This window comes from Polyodon spathula, chromosome 17 (assembly GCF_017654505.1).
Source record: "Polyodon spathula isolate WHYD16114869_AA chromosome 17, ASM1765450v1, whole genome shotgun sequence".
NCBI classification, from domain to species: domain Eukaryota; kingdom Metazoa; phylum Chordata; class Actinopteri; order Acipenseriformes; family Polyodontidae; genus Polyodon; species Polyodon spathula.
In genome coordinates this window covers 5,149,111-5,172,138 of record NC_054550.1, presented here as the reverse complement: position 1 = coordinate 5,172,138, position 23,028 = coordinate 5,149,111, and the positions used below count along the sequence as shown (strand labels likewise).

Here is a 23,028-nt window from a genome sequence, read left to right as displayed (position 1 = left end):
ACCCCACTGTGCACTGAACCCACATTGAACCCCACTGTGCACTGAACCCACATTGAACCCCACTGTGCACTGAACCCACATTGAACCCCACTGTGCACTGAACCCACATTGAGCCCCACTGTGCACTGAACCCACATTGAACCCCACTGTGCACTGAACCCACATTGAACCCCACTGTGCACTGAACCCACATTGAACCCCACTGTGCACCGAACCCACATTGAACCCCACTGTGCACCGAACCCACATTGAACCCCACTGTGCACCGAACCCACATTGAACCCCACTGTGCACCGAACCCACATTGAACCCCACTGTGCACTGAACTCACATTGAGCCCCCACTCTATTGCTGTATGTTGTGTGGCCTGATCTCAGTATTCTGAGCTGGTGTGATCAGCGAGTCTGCACTACTGCAGCACCATGGAGAAAGTCATTTATTAAGCATGATTACTTTAAATCTCTACAAAGAGAACACAACCCAAATGAAACAAACACACATATAAAGAGGCTTTTCTTTTGAATCTAAAGAAACCCAGTGAATCAGCGGGAAGGTGAAACACAGACAAGCCTCTCCGCTCGAGTGCAGAAGGGGAGGCAGTGTCTCGCTCGCTCACTCTCCTCAGTCCTGCAGCAGTGGCTGTGAAGACAACAATCACAGTGTGTGTGTTTAGTATTTTGTGTGTGTGTGTGTCTTGAACTCTGTGTGTCACTCTCTCTTACCTGTGTGACCTCGCTGTTCTCCCCCTCTGGTCTCTGCCACGCCTGATTGGACAGGATCCTCAGCACAGCCAATCCGAAGACAACTATCAGGACCCCCAGCATGTTTGCAAACTGCGCCTCCTGTGGCAGGGCTGAGTACTGTGCCGTCCCATTGTTACCTTTCCTGAGGAAACACAAAATCCACACACAGTAAATACACAATAACAACACTACACAATCCACACACAGTGACAGCAAATACACAAAACCAACACTACACAATTCACACACACAGTGAGAGCAAATACACAATCCCCACACTACACACTACACACCCAATGTCCACACTACACAATCCACATGCACACACTGGCACTGCTGGCTCTCACAGGGAGAAGATGAGCTTCTCGTTGATGCCCGAGACGGAGGCTGCGATGCCCAGGATGAAGATGGTGCTGCCCAGCCACACATGCAGTGGCTTGGCGCGTCGGCGGAGCTCCAGGGGGGTGCAGGGCAGAAGGAAGGAGGCCAGGCCCAGCAGCCACTGCGGGGGGAAACAGCAGGGGGAGCTGTCACACACAGGAAACTTGTTTTCTCTTCTTTTTACTTAAGGCCAAAACAATAGCCAAGTGACGTTTTAAATATTGTACCAAACACACTGTGCTGTGAAAGGGGGCTGTGTAGCTCTAGCTAGAATATATCACACAGTCGTGAAGTATGTGTTACCTGTCCTGTCCTGTGAGGTGTCCTGTGTTACCTGTCCTGTCCTGTGTTACCTGTCCTGTCCTGTGAGGTGTCCTGTGTTACCTGTCCTGTCCTGTGAGGTGTCCTGTGTTACCTGTCCTGTCCTGTGAGGTGTCCTGTGTTGCCTGTCCTGTCCTGTGAGGTGTCCTGTGTTACCTGTCCTGTCCTGTGAGGTGTCCTGTGTTACCTGTCCTGTCCTATCTTGTCCTGTGTTACCTGTCCTGTCCTGTGAGGTGTCCTGTGTTACCTGTCCTGTCCTATCTTGTCCTGTGTTACCTGTCCTGTCCTGTGAGGTGTCCTGTGTTACCTGTCCTGTCCTATCTTGTCCTGTGTTACCTGTCCTGTGAACAGGGCCACAGTGCTGATGCCGATCCAGCTGTGCAGGGAGTACAGGTTGGGGGTGTGGCCCTTGTTGTGGAAGTCGAAGACAGCAATTAGCCCCAGCACGGCCAGCAGGAAAGACAGCAGCGTGAGGCTGGCGTGCAGCAGCTTCCAGGGCAGCTTGGAGCCTCCCCAGGTGAGGGGGAGCCGGTACAGCACTGCCGCTACAACCAGGCAAAGAGGCACAGTGTCAACACATTATCTACACAACACAGTGTCTATGCAACACTCTCTCACACACACGAGGCTGGGCTCAGCGTCAACACAGTGTCTACACAACACAGTGTCTATACAACACTCTCACACACACGAGGCTGGGCTCAGCGTCAACACAGTGTCTACACAACACAGTGTCTATACAACACTCTCACACGCACGAGGCTGGGCTCAGCATCAACACAGTGTCTATACAACACTCTCACACACACACGAGGCTGGGCTCAGCGTCAACACAGTGTCTATACAACACTCTCACACACTCGAGGCTGGGCTCAGCGTCAACACAGTGTCTACACAACACAGTGTCTATACAACACTCTCACACACACACGAGGCTGGGCTCAGCGTCAACACAGTGTCTACACAACACAGTGTCTATACAACACTCTCACACACTCGAGGCTGGGCTCAGCGTCAACACAGTGTCTACACAACACAGTGTCTATACAACACTCTCACACACACGAGGCTGGGCTCAGCGTCAACACAGTGTCTATACAACACTCTCACACACACACGAGGCTGGGCTCAGCGTCAACACAGTGTCTACACAACACAGTGTCTATACAACACTCTCACACACTCGAGGCTGGGCTCAGCGTCAACACAGTGTCTATACAACACTCTCACACACACACACGGGGCTGGGCTCAGCGTCAACACAGTGTCTATACAACACAGTGTCTATACAACACTCTCACACACACACGAGGCTGGGCTCAGCATCAACACAGTGTCTATACAACACTCTCACACACACGAGGCTGGGCTCAGCGTCAACACAGTGTCTATACAACACAGTGTCTATACAACACTCTCACACACTCGAGGCTGGGCTCAGCGTCAACACAGTGTCTACACAACACAGTGTCTATACAACACTCTCACACACTCGAGGCTGGGCTCAGCATCAACACAGTGTCTACACAACACAGTGTCTATACAACACTCTCACACACACACGAGGCTGGGCTCAGCGTCAACACAGTGTCTATACAACACTCTCACACACACACACGAGGCTGGGCTCAGCGTCAACACAGTGTCTATACAACACTCTCACACACACGAGGCTGGGCTCAGCGTCAACACAGTGTCTATACAACACTCTCACACACACGAGGCTGGGCTCAGCGTCAACACAGTGTCTATACAACACTCTCACACACACGAGGCTGGGCTCAGCGTCAACACAGTGTCTATACAACACTCTCACACACACGAGGCTGGGCTCAGCGTCAACACAGTGTCTACACAACACAGTGTCTATACAACACTCTCACACACACACGAGGCTGGGCTCAGCGTCAACACAGTGTCTATACAACACTCTCACACACACGAGGCTGGGCTCAGCGTCAACACAGTGTCTATACAACACTCTCACACACACGAGGCTGGGCTCAGCGTCAACACAGTGTCTATACAACACTCTCACACACACGAGGCTGGGCTCAGCGTCAACACAGTGTCTATACAACACTCTCACACACACGAGGCTGGGCTCAGGTCAACACAGTGTCTGTACAACACAGTGTCTATACAACACTCTCACACACACACACGAGGCTGGGCTCAGCGTCAACACAGTGTCTATACAACACTCTCACACACACGAGGCTGGGCTCAGCGTCAACACAGTGTCTATACAACACTCTCACACACACACACGAGGCTGGGCTCAGCGTCAACACAGTGTCTATACAACACAGTGTCTCACACACACACGAGGCTGGGCTCAGCGTCAACACAGTGTCTATACAACACAGTGTCTATACAACACTCTCACACACACGAGGCTGGGCTCAGCGTCAACACAGTGTCTACACAACACAGTGTCTATACAACACTCTCACACACACGAGGCTGGGCTCAGCGTCAACACAGTGTCTATACAACACTCTCTATACACACACACGAGGCTGGGCTCAGCGTCAACACAGTGTCTATACAACACTCTCACACACACACACGAGGCTGGGCTCAGCGTCAACACAGTGTCTATACAACACTCTCACACACACGAGGCTGGGCTCAGCGTCAACACAGTGTCTATACAACACAGTGTCTATACAACACTCTCACACACACACGAGGCTGGGCTCAGCGTCAACACAGTGTCTATACAACACAGTGTCTATACAACACTCTCACACACTCGAGGCTGGGCTCAGCATCAACACAGTGTCTATACAACACAGTGTCTATACAACACTCTCACACACTCGAGGCTGGGCTCAGCATCAACACAGTGTCTATACAACACAGTGTCTATACAACACTCTCACACACTCGAGGCTGGGCTCAGCGTCAACACAGTGTCTATACAACACTCTCACACACACACACGGGGCTGGGCTCAGCGTCAACACAGTGTCTATACAACACTCTCACACACACACACGGGGCTGGGCTCAGCGTCAACACAGTGTCTATACAACACAGTGTCTATACAACACTCTCACACACTCGAGGCTGGGCTCAGCGTCAACACAGTGTCTATACAACACAGTGTCTATACAACACTCTCACACACACGAGGCTGGGCTCAGCGTCAACACAGTGTCTATACAACACTCTCACACACTCGAGGCTGGGCTCAGCGTCAACACAGTGTCTATACAACACAGTGTCTATACAACACTCTCACACACTCGAGGCTGGGCTCAGCGTCAACACAGTGTCTATACAACACTCTCACACACACACGAGGCTGGGCTCAGCGTCAACACAGTGTCTACACAACACAGTGTCTATACAACACTCTCACACACTCGAGGCTGGGCTCAGCGTCATCACACGATGTCTAACATATACACACACACAGTCACAACAAACAAGGCAGGGAGCACAACATCAACGCACACACACCAAAAGCCAAGGAACACGTGACCAACAGACGTATAACCGATCACGTGACAAATCTCTAAACAAAGGGGCGAGGCGAATCCACGCTTGGAAGTATTTTGATGAACCTGACGAGAAAACCGTGGTATGTACCACGAAAACAATGCTTCACCATTTGAAATAAAACATTCAGAAATCACTGCGGGTGCCTGAGTGATGGCAGTAAAAGACAAACATGCCTAATAATTTCAAAAGGACGTTTTATGTATAGATTTTAATGCACCATTAAACTTTTACGGAAATCATTTGTTTAAAAAAGAATTCCTGGATATCTATTAGCCAACAGACGGGGATATTTAAAAAAAAAGGTTATTTCCCGTTTGTGGCTCCGATCTCTGAACAGCAGCGTTAATAACTGAGGAAGCGGCACATTTGATAGGGTCTGTGACATGAGTAAGCTACGGCATTATTATTATTATTATTATTATTATTATTATTATTATTATTATTATTATTATTATTATTATTATCATCTCAATAGCGCAGTACAAATACAAAGAGACCTTTACTACTAATAATGCACATGATTTTAAAAATGATCTTGTTTAGATTCTGTTGCTTTTTGTAGTATTACACGCAGGGCAGCCACTATAAGATCGTCATCATTATTAGAAATGTATACAATGAATCTATCGATTTAATCTACTAGCTCATCATTTGATGCCCATAAATGAAATGCAACATTTGCAGTGTTAAAACGTTACTTGCGTATTTAGGGATTCTTTGCTTAGGAAGTACTAACAAGGGCTGTCAGTATCAGAATGTAATATAAAGAGAGTGTGCGTGTGTGGATATGGATATGTTTTAACAATGACATCTGAATAGCATTTAAACATAAAAACTGACCACACTGCATCTCGCAAATAGGCAAACCAAGACCAGGCACTCAATACCAGCCCTGACCGCAGAGCACTGGACTCACCCTTCCCATACAGCACCGTCAGCCCAGTCACCATGAGCACTGGACTCACCCTTCCCATACAGCACCGTCAGCCCAATCACCATGAGCACTGGACTCACCCTTCCCATACAGCACCGTCAGCCCAGTCACCATGAGCACTGGACTCACCCTTCCCATACAGCACCGTCAGCCCAGTCACCATGAGCACTGGACTCACCCTTCCCATACAGCACCGTCAGCCCAGTCACCATGAGCACTGGACTCACCCTTCCCATACAGCACCGTCAGCCCAGTCACCATGAGCACTGGACTCACCCTTCCCATACAGCACCGTCAGCCCAGTCACCATGAGCACTGGACTCACCCTTCCCATACAGCACCGTCAGCCCAGTCACCATGAGCACTGGGTGCCAGTTAAACTGCATCGCTGAGCCGTCCCAAGCAAAGCCACCGCGCCACGTCGCGTTCCAGTACACCACGAAAATCACGCACAGCAAACCCAGGCACAGAGCCAGCAGATAGGTGAGATACAGCTGCCCTGGGACACGCATCCTGAGAGAGAGAGAGAGAGAGAGAGTGTCAAGTGAAAGTCATAGATCTGTGTCTTCGCTGAATGTCCTCATGGTGTATTTCATTGTACTTCATGAACACGTTCTTAATGGTGTGTTAATGAAACCGTCCAAATACAGAATCTTCCACGTTCTACCTTTATACTTTTACCTGGCCCTAGAAATCACAAAGAAAAGAATTTACTCACCTCTGTGTCGCCGTGTCTTCTTCAGTCGTCTTTATAACGTTCCCTTGTTTCTTCTTCCCTTACAGGAGAATCGCGTACTCTCTCTCTTTCTCTGTCTCTCTCTCTGTCTGTTTGTCTCAGAGCAGAAGAATCAGGAACAGAGAAGCAGCAAGCTGGAACTGAAAGAGAGTCAGTGAGTGAGTGAGTGAGTGTGTGTGTGTGTGTGTGTGTGTCAGTGAGCATGTGCAGTATTATTTAACAATCATCAACAATGAGAGACCCAGCACAAGTTACACAATAACAAAACTGTATTATATATAAAAACACGCTCTTGTAACCAGAAAGCAAGTGGGCTGTGTTGACAATCCAGTTGGTCCGCACCAGTAGTTTTAAGCCACAGTACCAGTGATTCTCATTCCCCCCTCCCCTCACATGTCTGTCTCTGCGGTGACTCTACCAGTTTCACAGCCAGATTTAGACTGGGGTTTCTGCATGGAGGAATTGAAAGTTCAATTCAGCGCGGTCTAGCCACAGCGTTTACTGTGTGGGGACTGGAATAGCCTGCAGTGTTTATTACACAGATGTCACCTGCAGACGCTGCACGGTCTAGTGTGTGATAAACACTCTATCACACAGGTGAGGAGGGTCTGATTCATCAGAGCGCAGCTCAGCGCTCAACGTCTCTTCGGAATCAACTGACAACTTCTTCAAAATGACATGTCCTTGCCTTAGTATCTTACAGACTTACTGAAGAGCCTATGCCTGTCTGAAGCTACAGAACTCTGCAGTGAAATGTCTCCCAGCCGTGGTGTAAAGAACACCCTAACACAGCCTCCTGACACCTTTTCACCCAGAATCTACCCGGTAAACAACACATTTCAAACCCTTGAGGGAAGGAAACGTGTTCCTGCCAACCCCTCATTTCTCGCACTGCGGATCCACAGCGAAGCCACCAGACCCATAGTGCCGGAGGACAACGCCCTCGTTTAGGAAATGCTGCAGTTCATGTTCTATTTAATGGAGAGGAACCTGAGGCTTGTTTTTTCAGATTCTCGTACAGGCTTTCGCACACACAGCCCTCAGTTATAGAAATGGAGAACCAGCTAGTCTACACTTCCCCATCACACAGCAGGTGCTGCCACTGCCCACACAGGTGTGCAAACAAGACCGCTGAACTGACACAATGTTACAAACTTTCTCCGTCCTGGGGCTGACAGCTCCAGGTAAACACCAATGGCACGGATCTGTGCAAAGCCTAGTCTATAGTGTTAGGATCCCAATGGTTAGCTGTGAGCTCAGTGGACAATATCCACTTCTGTTAACTTCTTTTGCAGAGCAGTGATAGGAGGTCACTGCTGTTGCTTTCATGATATACAAAGCTCTGTTGTTGAATGCTGCATCATGCCAGCTTTGTGATGCTGATAAAACCACTCCTTGTCAATGTTGTGCTGTATATATGCTGGCTGCAGAAGCCTTGATTGTGACTGTTCATGGGTGTCAAGGAGAGGAAGACACAAGAACTGCACAATGAAAGGAGGCTGTATATCAAACACATTACAAAATGCTGTTGGACCAACGCCACACAAACAAGCTTTTACAAAATACCAATAGTGCTAAACACACTACAGCGGTTATTCGCTGCGGTTTCTCTCTTCAAATGGCCATTGCCGGAACGTGTGATTCTAGCGGTGTATTTAAATTTCCAAGCCGCTCAATACACATCTCGATATGCAATACAAAATGCAGGGTAATGCAGGGTAACGGTACAGTGAATGCAGGGTAACAGCACAGTGAATGCCGGGTAAACTGAATACAGAAGTGTTTTTTTTTTTTAAAAGCGCGATCTGGAATTATTCAAATCAAGTACTTAGGTAAATAATAATCATAATAATAAATATTAGCTCTCTGTCTGTGTATTCAAAGTATGCAGTTTTTTTTTTTCTCTGCTGCGTGTACACGCAGGTCAGTGGTATAAAGCGAACCCCACATCCATGCCCTTTTTTCTCTAATGCAGTGTAGAAGGACTCTGGAAATCGAACCTGTTTCGATTTTTTTTTTCCCGCAGCGATTACGCGCAAGTGTGAATGGTTGCATTCGACTCCAGAGCTTCGATTTTTCAAAAGGAAAAACGCCGCGAATATACTCTGTAGTGTGCCTAGTCCGTTCAGAGCCGATTTTTCAGTTTCTGGTTGTGCCAGGTTCACTTTCTGTCGCTTGTGCAAGTCAGTTTATCTAGGGATCCAGGGCGGTCGATGCAAGGCAGAGAGCAGTGGTGTGTAGTCGCGGGTAAACGCCCTTCATCCGCTTTGAATCTGGGCAATGCAGCCTTTACCCACTTCTCATGTAAGGGATGCATAGTTTACTCGCTTCTACTGTGCTGTGATGAGCAAATCCCGGGTTAAAGACAAGATATTTCAAGGGTCTGTGTTGTGTTGCAACGCCCAACACTGACCACCGAGAGCTCTCAGGCCGCGAGAAGGGGCGTGACCACCGGTGTGTGTGTGGGTCTGTCTGTCTGTGTGTGTGTGTCTGTCTGCCTGTGTGTGTGTGTCTGTATTTGTGTGTGTGTGTGTGCTCTGTGATTGGTTGTTTATTTTCTGTTAATGTTCAGATGTTAGGCATGCTGTACTTGCAGGGCGGTGCTAGTAACCTTCATCCCAGCCCGCGAAAGGACCTCCCAGAACTGTTCGCGTCCGGCAAACTGGGACGCTAATCCACTTTTATGTCCCACTGCAAGGCAGTGCTGTGACTGCAGGCAATGCTTAGAATACCTGTTTACACCGCAGGACTCCTGCTCCAAGAGCCCTAACCAGCGGAGAAAGCGTAGATCTAACAGTCAAAAAACAAGTGTTCTGCAGAGCTCTTAAAAAGTGGCATGGTCGCCCGTGTTTAGAAATACATTCATAAATACAGTTATGTTTTTAATAATGCTGTTGTCACGTGATATTTAGCCACTGCAAAAACCGAGCTGTACAATGCAGCGCAATAACGACGAACAAACAGAACTGGTCTCTGCGTATTAATTAAAATAAATGAACTTGTTAACGAGTTTCTAGTTTGTAAAACCAGTCACATACCATCGCAGTCTCCAGAACGCAGAGCCGCTGTGTGGTGCGAGCGCTTAATCTCTCCGGTCTGCAGCTGTTGAATATAAAAGGACAGGCTAAACATCATTAAGCGTTAATAACTCCCTACAGTGCCTTGCCAGATGCGTTAACGGCTGATTATCGTGTCGAATGTGTGAAACTGGTTAAACCTCACCTGTTCTCTTAACTCAAGAAAGCCGTTCGTGTTTCTCGCTAGCAACGAATCATGGGAAATGTAGTTCTCTCGCCCGTGACTCGACCAGGATGTTATATAAGAAGGTTTGGTAACAGGGCTAACCTGTAACATTGCACAGTGTCGAGGAATTCGGGACAGATGCCGTCCCGGAGGCATTTAGTCCGGGATCGGGACTTGATCTTTACATTAGGGATTGTCCCGGTAGCTCTTAACAAATACAAAGCTAGGCGAGCCCTGAGGACATGTGACAAAACAGAGAGATGCATCCCAGCCGCTAGGGGTCAGTGAGCACAGCAGTGCGGGCCCCGGGCTTTCCTGGCGATCTGCCCTCCTTTCTGTGGGACTCGATGTTCTGCGAAGCGTCGGTTCGTTTCTATGGGAGTGAAACAACGCCAGGGACTGAACGGAACCAGGGACGCTGCGGACAGGTAACTGGGAGAAGCGCGGGGTCGGACTGGGGAAGAGGGATTGCAGGTGAAAGAGTAAGGGTGTCACTGGGGTTATCCGAAGCAGGGTTTGTGTTAATGAACGGGACGAGCGCACTGTGATTAGCTGCGCGGTGATCTCTCTACCGCTGGGTCCGATTTTTACAACCGAACCGAACCCGCAACAATACCGTCTTCTCACCGCGATCCTACCCGACCCAAACCCTCAAGTGTTTGTTCTTTACCGACTGTCTTCGTCGACGGACTCTCTCACATTCACACACATGTGCTTGCGGGGAGATGTGTGCCAGCTTTGTGGCTGTCGTTCACAAAAAATATGATGACAGACTTTAAAGCAGCGAATCCAGTCAGACGTTAATTATTCCGAAATAGTGACTCATTTCTGATTGACCTCTCGCACTGTTATCCACTGCGTGATATAAATCCTGCGCTACTGCTTGTTTCACCTCGTCCACAGACATTTGTAATGTCACCAAGGAGACGCGCTGAAAGCATCTTGCGACTTATCAAACAAGCCACAATACAAACCAGAACATAGCTGCCTCCTGGGTAATGCAGGGAATGCATCTAGCTTTACGTGTGGGAAAGGGTTACAGACGAGAAGGCTGAAGGGACAGAAAACGTTTTTGGGTGATTTCAAATTCACATCTGAGCCTGTCCACGAAAATTACATTTTTTTTTTTTTTTTTTACCCGAAACGCAAACCGCGAAAAAGTTCACATTCGGACCCGACTCAAGCAGGACTCAACCCCGCGACTCCACTGGGACTTGCAGGGTATCTGTTTGCAATGTTGTGAAATGCCGCTCAGCACAGCAGTCTGGACGGTTAGGAGACGTTTTAAATATAATCCGTAATGAGACGCCGCGCAGTCGGGTAACTGCTGCTATAAATATGCGGCCAGCCATGATAATAAAACATTTTTAGCGTCGTCATCATTTAGCAGTGTGAGCATCACAAAGAAAGACAGGACTGCTACTTTTCCAAAGCTTGTGTCAGGCACATAGACTGTCTCAGTATGTGCTGTGTGGCAGCTCACTCACAACTCCAGTGATTATACACAAGTGAATCAGTCTGCACTCTGTGATATGAAACACTTATCCTGGGGACACTAATCCTGTTGTTTTATAAGCGCTGTCTGCGTAACTCTGAGAGCCAGGCCTGCCGGGAGGGGAGGGGGCAGGTAAACCAGCTCAGCAGCAGGCTGTTGCTCTGCACTCCGACCAGCCCCCCAGTAAGAGAACCTTTTTCTGTAATCTGTTGTAATCTTTTTAAACCTGATTATCCTTCCTCTGCCTCCTTCCTCACTCTGCTTTCTCTTGAATTCAAAACAGCAGGGAGCCGCGACGCATGCAGCCAGCTCTCCAATTACATGACTTTCTGCAGGTTGGGACAAATAGAAAGCACCTGAAGATTGGCTCCTTGAACCTTGGAAGAGGTATTACGAAGAAGGGGAGAGAGGACAGGGAGCCGTTTGTTTCTCTGAGCCAGTGAGCGCACGCTCACACTCGCAGAGGGTCAGGCCAGTCCTGTGTTGCACCCTCTCTGCAGTGAGTATGGGCCCCTCTGTGGATTGGACTCTGGGCCTGTGATTCTCCTCTGTCAGGCAGCCTCTATCAGCTGCCTCGCTGCCTCCCTTCTAGAAGGATCTCTTCCCCGCACCCCCTTCTCCAGCGCTGGGTAAGTCAGGACAGCCTCACTGGGAGGGCAGGGGGAGCGCTGTTTGTGAAACCCCAGCCCCAGGGCAGGTGTGTCTGTTTTTGTGTGCTGATAGCCTGTTTGCTGAGTAATTCAATAGAAGCCTGTAGTGTAGTCTCAGGGTGTGCTAGTGTAAAACTGTAGTGCTCTTTGAGTGTGGATTTGCTGGGTGTGTTTTCACATTGTGGGACTGTGTGTAAAGTCTGTCTGTGTGTGTGTGTGTGTGTGAGTGAGTGTTTATCTCTCTGTCTCCTCCCCCCAGGTCCCGGATGTGCCCCCTCGCTGACCCAGCCCAGTGATGCTCCAGACCAGTAACTACTCACTGGTGCTGCTGGTGCAGCTCCTGCTACTCACCTTCGACCTCTTTGTGAACTCCTTCAGTGAGCTGCTGAGAACCGCCCCCGTCATACAGCTGGTGCTCTTCATGTGAGTGAGCGGGGTGAGGGGCCTGTGTCTCCTCTGTGTCCAGGGCATTGCTCTCTCTCTCTCTCTCTCTCTCTCTCTCTCTCTCTCTTTCCTCTCTCTCTCCTCTCTGTGTCCAGGGCATTGCTCTCACCCTATCTCTCTGTGTCTCTTCTCTCTGTATCCAGGGCATTGCTCTCACCCTATCTCTCTGTGTCTCCTCTCTCAGTATCCAGGACATTGCGATCCTGTTCAATGTGATCATCATACTGCTGATGTTCTTCAACACCTTCGTGTTCCAGGTGGGGCTGGTCACCCTGCTGCTGCAGCGCTTCAAAGGGCTGCTCATCGTGTCTGCCTTCTACCTGGGGCTGAGCATAGCCTTCCACGTGTGGGTGCTGGTGAGTGACGGGCTGTACTGGGAGGGTGGGGCTGGTGAGTGATGGGCTGTACTGGGAGGGTGGGGCTGGTGAGTGACGGGCTGTACTGGGAGGGTGGGGCTGGTGAGTGATGGGCTGTACTGGGAGGGTGGGGCTGGTGAGTGACGGGCTGTACTGGGAGGGTGGGGGTGGCGAGTCGTCAGTCTCTTTCCCTCGTCCTCTCTCCTCTCTCCCCTCCAGCAGTGCAGGTGATGAATTAGTCTCTGTCAGGTGTTAGTGTGTGTGATATTAGCAGCTCAGCCTCTGTGTCGGTGAATGACAGAGTGACTCCGGGCTAAGGATGCAGCCTGGAACTGCCTTACAAACCACAGGAGGATTCAAACCCAGGACCTCAGTCACAACATCCTTCCACTGCTGAGCTGTGTGTGATCCCCTGGCTCCCAGTTCTTCACTTTAACTACTAGGCTCCAGGCAGAGCTGTGTAGGGGACCTGAGTCTCTGCTCTGATCCTCAGACTGAACTGCTTTGCACTGAGATGAGGAGCGATAGTTAGATCTGGATTTCAGAGGGGTCCATTGTTCTCGGTTCACTTTCTTGGGAGTCTTGAGTGTCTGCCTGTCTGTGTTTGAAATCCCTGTCCATCTGTCTGTCTCCAGAACCTACGCTGGCAGAACTCTGACCGGTACGTGTGGACAGATGGGCTGCAGGCTCTCTTTGTGTTCCAGCGCCTCAGTGAGTAAATCTGCAGAGAAACTCAGGTGCACAGACACCCTGACACGCTGCCACACACACAGGGACACGCTGCCACACACACAGGGGCACGCTGCCACACATACAGAGCCACGTTTCCACACACAGAGCCAATTCTACAGACACACAGGCAGAGTTTGCACTGGTTTGCTGAGTGTGTGACAGCCTGCTCTGTGTTTAACCCCTCAGTGGCCGTGCTGTACTATTACTTCTACAAGCGCACTGCAGAGTGTCTGGGAGACACGCGGCTCTATGAGGACTCTGCCTGGCTGCGCCATCAATTCTCCCGCGGCAGGATGTGAGGTCAGCGAGGCACTGACTGCACCGTGTCCTGTGTAAGGAAATGAAGAGACAGCCTGTGAACAGAAAGGGGGTGAGATTGTCCAGCTTCTCCCTCAGGAGAAAAGAGATACTGTCCTCTTCAGTGCTGGTCCCAGCATCAGTGGACTCCTCCGAACTCTGTGTGTGTGTGTGTGGAGGGTTTATTTTTTATAATGGAATATGGTTGGATTGGATATGCTTTTATAACTTGAAGTGCTGATGGTTTTTTGTAATGCTTTTGTATTCAATTCCCAGTTGTATATGAGAATGTGTTTGTTTTTCCTACACTGACTCGCTGTCTGTTACCTGCTGCTGTTCCAGTTTTACTTTTACATTACACATTACCGTGGGCTGCACGATTCCACTGCAGGCACAGTGAAGTGACAGGAAGAGTTCGCTGCTCATCTCACACCTTCAGTCCAGGCCGCTGGGGTTCAGAGACCGGGCAACGGCAGACCTGGGCTTTGCAACATCCAAAACAATTCAAAACTTGAACAGTGGGTTCGTGGTTTTGTTCTGATTTCACATTGTACACAATTTTAATGTGTAATAAAAAAAGCAAGCTGATTTTATCTTTCTTCAGAAACTCTGCTGTGTGTTTTCATCTAGCCAGTATAGCCAGTACTGTTTCCCGCAGTGTGTGTGCCTGTTGGAGTCCAGTGACCGCTCACAGTGACAGAGTCCACAGGCATGCGATCCACATTGTAGAGTTCATGAGTGACTGCCCTGGGATCCAGGTCCAGCTCCGCAGCTCTGCGGGGCTGCACAGTAAAACAAACATTTTCCTATTTTCCAAACACCTGTTATCTCAAAATGCCCCCAGGGAACCTGCAGTGCTGTGTGTATGTGTGTGTATGTGTGTGTGTGTGTGTGTGTGTGTGTGTGTGTGTGTGTGTGTGTGTATATGTGCTGCTCTGTGTTCTCTGTGGGTTCTGTGTGTGTGGTGTACTCTACAGTGCAGTGCCTGGGCTGGTATTGTAGTTATTCCTGGAGGAGATGCTGTTGGATAGCAGAGGTTTCTGTCTAATGCTGCCTCACTGCTCTTGTATTACGGTGTGTGTGAGTCAGCCCCCGTGCTTTCTGATGCACGCACACCCTTTCTATTTTCATCACCAAGACAAATCCAGGATCTGTGTGTAAATTCAGGACAAGGAGCTCCCTTACACTGGAGAAAGGGGCAGCTCCGAAAATATCACGCTCTGCATTTAAATCTAATGCCAGTCCTATTTATATCAGTCTGTTACATAACATTAAAATACTAAATGGTTAAATCTGATCGAACCTAACCGGGTTGTATTGTATACTATTGGCAAACAAGCACAGGCAGACTCATCTAGCTCTTAGCGGTGCCTTGCTGCCGCTGTGGGGCGCACTGGTGTAATTACACGACGAAACTTGGACTATCGCTATATGCTTACCGGAGAGACACTAGTAATTAATTGCGAGACGATCTTAAATTGCAAAGCTACATTTTGGAATTATTATTATTATTATTATTATTATTATTATTATTATTAAGTTTAATTCAGTTAGTGATTGCAGGACTGGTGAGAATATATTGTAGGTAAACAACCAATTTCAGTGCAGTGAGGCCTTTTTTCCACTGCAGAGCCGAGCCGTGCTATTGATGTCACATGCAATAAAAATACAGTTGTTATTAATTATTGTTGTAGGAGTGATACTCCTAGTATCACACCCGCCGTTAAACGTACGCTCTTCTCATTGGGTTAAAGCGCTTTATAGTCCGACAGTTGGGAATTGTAGTTCTCTGACAGGCAGCCGTAGTGCGTGAAGCCAGGTTTTTGGCGTTATTTAATTTGCAGGAGGACTCAGATCTATTTTACAGGCATGTTGTTAAATTTAAGAGCGCTGTCCCTCTCTGCTCTCCACTGCTAAATTTCATGCCAGGGAAGCGGGACCCTCAGAACTACACTTCCCATACTGCAACGGGTGACAGGCGACTGCTGACCCGACTGTTCCGCAGATACGTGGCCTTCCTGAGAGAGACTCGGAGACTGAAACAACATGGTGAGTGCCTGCAGACTCAGCTAGAAGTAATGTTGCAATACGGTAAATGTGTAAGAAGCATTCATATCCGTAGCCACCGCTCTGAGGTTGGTATGGTCTCCCGGTAACAGATCATCTGACTTCATTTAAACGCAATCGAGGTCCTAGCTCGGTGATTAATGTAATTAGTCCGGGCGTTTTGGTTCTGGAGCAGAATCCCAGCACAGTTACTGGTGCAACCCGTCCCTGCAAACACTGACGGGCAGCGCAGTCCAGTCTGCAGTGCCGTGCACGTACGTGTCAAGCTATCTCTGGAGCTCTACATGCAAAAAGTCAAACCGTTGCAAAGATTTGTTATCTAATTTGAATTGGGAGTGCTGCGGCACTGTACTGGGATCACTTCATCTACCTACTTTTCTTAAATAGCAAACCATGTGAAAACGCGGGGAACCTTCGTATCTTGGTTCTCCGGTGCACGGCACTCTATTAACTCGAACTGAAAACCTCCAGTTAATGCTGGGCACGCTGACCCATGAGGAGGATGTGATCGGGACTCCTGTTCCAGCAGCTCCGGGTTTCACAGCCGCTTTTATTAACCACAGTGGGGCCTATATAACAGCTGAAACTGCTTGAGGACAGTCATTTCTGAGAATAGAAATCTATGTTTAATCCTCATAAAACTGTACAATTTTTTTGCTTTCTATGATTTTTATTTTTTATTTACGTTTTCCGTGTCCCGGTTTAAGTCTGATGAGCCGCCTGTATGTGTGTGTGTGTGTTGAACCCGCCGATCTCTCTCTCTCTCTCTCTCTGTCTCTAGGAGCTGGAGGCAATGACTCGATACACCAGCCCGGTGAACCCGGCTGTCTTCCCTCACCTCACCGTGGTGCTGCTCGCCATCGGCATGTTCTTCACCGCCTGGTTCTTCGTGTATCCTTCAGCCAGCACGGCACGATCCGCGCCCTGAACGAGAACCAGCTCCTCTTGTTCGTAACTAGTGAGCTTGAGGTTAGGTCCTGGCTCTTTGTACATCTTCAGATACTGGCTGTGCAGGTGAGTGATTGTGGGTTTAGTAGAGGCTAGGGTCGTTGCTGTGTAGCACAGAGTAACACTGACATTGACCCATACACCGGGCTGCTTGAGGAAAGAAAAGCTGCCACTAGATGGCACTGTAATACCGCTGTGTTAAACATAAGTTCCAATGAAAAGATGATGGCGATAGGGAGCAGTTTGAGTTCCAGTGAGATATTATGTGCTGTTTTGTTGCCCTTGACTTTGTGTAGGGGAAGAGGGAGCCGTGTGGGGCTGGGCTGTGATGGAGTCCCGTGTGGGGCTGGGCTGGGCTGTGATGGAGTCCCGTGTGGGAGCTGGGCTGGGCTGGGCTGTGATGGAGTCCCGTGTGGGGCTGGGCTGGGCTGTGATGGAGTCCCGTGTGGGGCTGGGCTGGGCTGTGATGGAGTCCCGTGTGGGGCTGGGCTGGGCTGTGATGGAGTCCCGTGTGGGGCTGGGCTGGGCTGTGATGGAGTGCCGTGTGGGGCTGGGCTGGGCTGTGATGGAGTCCCGTTTGGGGCGGGGCTGCTGGGCTGGGCTGGGCTGTGATGGAGTCCCGTGTGGGCTGGGCTGGGCTGTGATGGGCTGGGCTGGGCTGGGCTGTGATGGTGTCCCGTGTGGGGCTGGGCTGGGCTGTGATGGAGTCCCGTGTGGGGCTGGGCTGGGCTGTGATGGAGTCCCGTGTGGGGCTGGGCTGTGACAGTCCTCAGTTTCCTTGACTCCTTGCCTCAGCTACGAGGTGACCTCCACCAAGTACACGCGAGACATCTACAAGGAGCTGCTCATCTCGCTGGTCGCCTCGGTCTTCATGGGCTTCGGGGTGCTCTTCCTGCTGCTGTGGGTCGGCATCTATGTCTGAGGCATGCTGGTAAGTGCTTCATTAAAGGGTGTCGCGGGCTCCCGACCCGCACTTCCTCAGTGCTCCTCGCCCGACTCCCGAGGTGACACTCCCTCAAGTCACAACGCGACCGACACTCTCAGTAGCTGCTCACCTCGAGTGAACGGAGTCCCTCTCCACTTCATGTGGTTCATGGTGCTCTCCGAGTTCTGCGTAGTAGAGTGACCAGTCGAGCCACCCGAAGCACCACGAGAAAGACTACGTGGTCTCCCCCCTTGTAAGTTCCTTCTTAAACCACCCCAGTCCGAGACTCCCACTCTGAGGGGGTAGACTGCCCTCTGAGGGCAGGGAGGGGGGCGGGGGGGGGTTACCAGACCCGGAGAAGTTGGGGTTCAGATTTTTTGTTTCAGGCGGGATGTCGAGTAGTATTTATTTTAGGTTTTCGCTGCTGTCCTCCCAGCCTCCCCTGTGTGCTTCACTGCAGTGTGAAGTAGTTTGATAGAAATCCTGCAGAGGAGCAGAATTGCTGGCTGAGTCTGTGAGGGGTCACGGCTGCATATTTTAGCTTTTTCTTGGGTTTTAGTTTTGCTGCTTGGGAATCTAGTGCTCTGGTAAGGTGACTATATGATGCACAATTTCATAATTCAAATAGTTTTTTTATTACTATATGAATGCATACATTAACTGACCCTCAGGTTGTTTTTTTTTTTCTGACTTCCTGTTACAGAGAGAAGGGGAGGGGCTACACACAACAGCAACATTCCAGGGGCGTGGACTTCAAAATTTCCACGGCAACGCAGGCATTTCTTATTGCAACTGTTTTTCACAGATTCTGTACAAACTGTGCATTGACCTGGGGAGGGGAGGGGAGCCATCGACTGAATAAACACGTGGGTTTCTTAAACAATTGTTCCTTTCTCATTTTAAGTAGCAGTATTTTGGGGATGTGATAGTGAGGAGCTGGCAGCACTGGGGATGAGGCCCTCTGTCTGTCTGTTCACAAAGCAAATTACTTTACCCATTTTACCCACTGCCTTTAATTACTTAAAAGGTAGAGGGTAAAGTAGGAATGTTGTAGCACCCACACACACGCTGTAATGTTGTCACGTTGAAGCGCGCACGTTGAAGCGCGTTGAAGCGCGCACACACACGCTGTCATGTTGTAACACACACATGCTGTCATGTTGAAGCGCTATAGTTTCCTTCAAGACCCTCTTGATTAATTACATATCTCTGTGTCTTACTGATGAAAAAGGCAGTGTGTGTATAGATATCTTCAAATAATCTGAGACAGGTGACTTAATGAGAATAAAGAATATTGTATTAAAAAAAAAATATATATAATAAAAGTAATTTATAATTTGTATTATTTTATGAATTTTTTTTATAATTTATAATATTCCCAGTTATTATATTTATATTATTATTAATTAAAAAAATATAATAATAATAAAATATAATAAAATAAAATAATAATAAAAAATAATAAAAATAAAAATAAAAATAAAAAAAAAAAAAAAAAAAAAAAAAAAAAAAAAAAAAAAAAAAAAAAAAAAAAAATTTTTATAAAATATATATTTTATATTTTCCATGTTATATTAAATGCATAGAAGCTTCAGCAAAGAGTTACACAGATTTCATTTCCACAGTTGAGGGAAAAGCAACGAATCAGCTGTGAAAGAACCGCACAATAAATAGCAAAGCAATAATAATAATAATAATAATAATAAAGACACAGTAATAATGGTCTGGAGACCTGTTAGAGCATCGCACCGCTCCGCACAGGGCAGGTGACACTGAGCGCCGCTCCAGAACGTGTGGTCCTATACAAAGGGTTAAAAATCAGTGATTGTAAAAGAACAAAAAAAAAATTTGTGCATTCTTCAAAGAAAATTATAATAAAAATCAGATTGCAACAGCAAGATAAGTACAATACATATTTACACCAGCTTTAAGCTTTATTTTCCATTTAGTAGATTTTAATAAAAGTTATGTTTCTTTTTTTTGTTTAACTGATTATTATATATTTTTTTTTTTTTTTTTTTTTTTTTTTAACAAGCGTGTGTTTTTATTCCTGAAACCCCTGATTTCCTGTCTGCCGGTTGCCGAGGGAGACGGAGGCAGGTCAGGAATGCCAGTGGGTTTCAGATACAAATGCTCAGCCCAGAGCAGGACGTCAGAGCTGTGGCTGGGTCCTGAAACCATTGGAAATGCAGGACTCTTAACTGTGAGCAGCACAGGGGCCTGGGACTCTCACTAGGTTAGGAGCATTGTTCAACCCCCTCTCACTCTCTCACTCCCACCCATCGTCTGGCTTAAAGAAACCGTTCTACTTTGTCTCTCACACATTCCCTCTTGCACTCATTCTCACTCGCTCTCATTCTCACTCTCTCACACACTCAGAATGGCTAAGGAGCAGGGAGTTGTCTGTTAATCCCAATGGAAAGAGATGTTTGGGCTGAGAGATTTGACACTATAAAGACTGAACACACAGTTCTCCGCAGCACTACAGCACGGTTCATATTTCAGGGCGTCTTGTAGACGCGTTATATTTACATGAAAACAAAACCACAAATAAAGCTATAGAATGCCATTTCCTACATTACAAAAAAAACCCCACTAAATAATTATAATCCTGCAGTTACAATTTATAGTCCTATAGTGGAGATGTGCTATCTACCTTTCACTATGGTAAGTGACGTCAGTGTGTATACATTTAGTTTAATTGATGTTTGAATATTTTTTTTACTTTTATGTGCTCTGTCAAAAATACAGTGTAAAACATTTCAGTGTAGTGCTTGTAAAAAGTGAGGGATTGACCCGCTGGAGAGGAAAGCCCTCCCTTCACGAGAGACAGCACTGCCCCTACAGAGCGCGGGGTGACTGAGGCAGCACCACCCTTTAGTGCAGCCTGTCTCTGTGACCTCATTCCAGAACGCTCTCCCTGTCTCGGAACATTCTCTCGGAATGCTCTGTCTGTCTCTGAACATTCTCTCAGAACGCTCTGTGTCAGAACATTCTGTCTCTTTGTGTCAGAACGCTCAGTCTGTCAGCATGGACAGTGTTTGGTTTTGTAACAGTAAAGCTTCAGAACACAGTGTAACAATAAGAACATGTCTTTAACTTTGCTTGGGAGGTGGGGTTTGGTGGAGTGAAAGAGGTGATATTGCACCCCCACCTCCACCAGACTGCATCCTGGCCCAGCAGGAGCTCAGAGTTTGGGGAGGTTAAAGGTTGTTCTGTTTTTGGAATATCTAAGCCCTTTGGTCCACAGTGTGTGAGTTTGCATAGTGCTGCTTCTGTGTTGGGCAGTGCAGGAAGTGAGACACTTTTAAAGTGATGCACAGGAAGTGCTTGGAATGGGTTGTGAGTGTCTCTCCCTCGAGGTGAGGGCTGTGCTTCACACCTGCCCTGGCCTGAATAAACAGTGTGGAACTGCCTGTATGAGATGAGGGGTGTGATTCACACCTGCCCTGGCCTGAATAAACAGTGTGGAACTGCCTGTATGAGATGAGGGGTGTGCTTCACACCTGCCCTGGCCTGAATAAACAGTGTGGAACTGCCTGTATAAGATGAGGGGTGTGCTTCACACCTGCCCTGGCCTGAATAAACAGTGTGGAACTGCCTGTATGAGATGAGGGGTGTGATTCACACCTGCCCTGGCCTGAATAAACAGTGTGGAACTGCCTGTATGAGATGAGGGGTGTGCTTCACACCTGCCCTGGCCTGAATAAACAGTGTGGAACTGTCTGTATGAGATGAGGGGTGTGAGGGGTGTTCACACCTGCCCTGGCCTGAATAAACAGTGTGGAACTGCCTGTATGAGATGAGGGGTGTGCTTCACACCTGCCCTGGCCTGAATAAACAGTGTGGAACTGCCTGTATGAGATGAGGGGTGTGCTTCACACCTGCCCTGGCCTGAATAAACAGTGTGGAACTGCCTGTATGAGATGAGGGGTGTGCTTCACACCTGCCCTGGCCTGAATAAACAGTGTGGAACTGCCTGTATGAGATGAGGGGTGTGCTTCACACCTGCCCTGGCCTGAATAAACAGTGTGGAACTGCCTGTATGAGATGAGGGGTGTGATTCACACCTGCCCTGGCCTGAATAAACAGTGTGGAACTGCCTGTATGAGATGAGGGGTGTGATTCACACCTGCCCTGGCCTGAATAAACAGTGTGGAACTGTCTGTATGAGATGCATTGACTGGGGCGAGGATACCTGCCCAGTGAAAGTGTTGCTTTGAGATGAATCTTCAGCAGTAGCCTGTGCTAGAGGCACCAATAGGGCAGGAGGACTGTCAGTAGGTCTTAACATGCGGCTCAATTTCGAGTGCTGATTACATGAGGTCCCGACGTGAGAACTGGGTAGCGGTTTCTCTTTTTATTATTATTATTAATATTATTATTATTATGGAGAAACTCTACAAACTTAACCTTCTGGGAAACTTAATATATCCACATAGTTTAGAGTTGAGCGTTGAAACACTTTGAATTAACAGCAGGGTTCATTGCAGTGAATTCTGCTTGCATGTGTGCCTACACTGTATTTCATTACTGTTACATTTCAGTATGCATGAGGAGTTTCTGGACTCCAGTATGATTCTTATCCAGTGCAGTTGCTACGAGATGTCCAGTGTTTTATCTGCTATTTCCAGCAGTAGTTTGCAGTCAGTTCAATGAGGTGTTGAAACCCAGTTCAGACCAGTACAATCCAGTGTAACTGCTAATCACAATCCAGTTAGTCATCCTTATTGTTATACAGGTGCTGGAGTACAGAAGTAGAACCTGGACACTTGAGTTTCAGTGGCACTGCTGTAACTCCGATCACACTGTTCTCAGGCAGCAGCCTCGAAAGCCAGTCTGCCTGTATTCAGGCATGGCAGGCGTGCTCTGCTGCCACTCCAGTCTGCTGCTTTTCATTTGGTGCAAAGGAAAGGCGGCTTGTAACATAAATAGAATACTTGTATTACAAAATAATTGTTGCTGCAGTGTGATTACAGTGTAATCTGTGTGTTGCTGCAGTGTATTACAGTGTAATCTGTGTGTTGCTGCAGTGTGATTACAGTGTAATCTCTGTGTTACTGCAGTGTGATTACAGTGTAATCTGTGTTGCTGCAGTGTGATTACAGTGTAATCTGTGTGTTGCTGCAGTGTGATTACAGTGTAATCTGTGTGTTACTGCAGTGTGATTACAGTGTAATCTGTGTGTTGCTGCAGTGTGATTACAGTGTAATCTGTGTTACTGCAGTGTGATTACAGTGTAA

General features: G+C 48.1%; 3 protein-coding genes across 4 annotated transcripts; 2 read left to right on the top strand and 1 right to left on the bottom strand.

The window, feature by feature from the left end:
* Window positions 1–418: 418 nt before the first annotated feature.
* Window positions 419–10,079, bottom strand: LOC121330267 (cytochrome b ascorbate-dependent protein 3). The gene is made up of 8 exons (XM_041276644.1): window positions 9,851–10,079; window positions 9,667–9,730; window positions 6,611–6,768; window positions 6,218–6,405; window positions 1,782–1,990; window positions 1,091–1,245; window positions 723–885; window positions 419–639 (listed from the first exon to the last, which is right to left on the bottom strand). The coding sequence occupies exons 4-8, from the start codon at window positions 6,402–6,404 to the stop codon at window positions 622–624; spliced, it is 732 nt and encodes a 243-aa protein (XP_041132578.1). The 5' UTR covers window position 6,405; window positions 6,611–6,768; window positions 9,667–9,730; window positions 9,851–10,079; the 3' UTR covers window positions 419–621.
* Window positions 10,080–10,165: 86 nt separating this feature from the next.
* tmem138 (transmembrane protein 138) lies at window positions 10,166–14,444 on the top strand. 2 transcript variants are annotated; one of them, XM_041276645.1, is made up of 6 exons: window positions 10,166–10,299; window positions 11,650–11,995; window positions 12,276–12,439; window positions 12,645–12,816; window positions 13,452–13,527; window positions 13,735–14,444. In XM_041276645.1, the coding sequence occupies exons 3-6, from the start codon at window positions 12,312–12,314 to the stop codon at window positions 13,845–13,847; spliced, it is 489 nt and encodes a 162-aa protein (XP_041132579.1). In that variant the 5' UTR covers window positions 10,166–10,299; window positions 11,650–11,995; window positions 12,276–12,311; the 3' UTR covers window positions 13,848–14,444. The 2 variants fall into 2 exon arrangements, with proteins under 2 accessions (XP_041132579.1, XP_041132580.1); XM_041276646.1 differs by lacking the exon at window positions 10,166–10,299 and adding an exon at window positions 10,306–11,549.
* A 1,343-nt stretch (window positions 14,445–15,787) lies between these two features.
* On the top strand, window positions 15,788–18,665 carry LOC121329652 (transmembrane protein 258). Its single transcript, XM_041275356.1, has 4 exons — window positions 15,788–15,894; window positions 16,694–16,803; window positions 17,656–17,791; window positions 18,489–18,665. Exons 1-3 carry the CDS (start codon window positions 15,892–15,894, stop codon window positions 17,780–17,782), a joined length of 240 nt encoding a protein of 79 aa, XP_041131290.1. The 5' UTR covers window positions 15,788–15,891; the 3' UTR covers window positions 17,783–17,791; window positions 18,489–18,665.
* The last annotated feature ends 4,363 nt before the right edge of the window (window positions 18,666–23,028 follow it).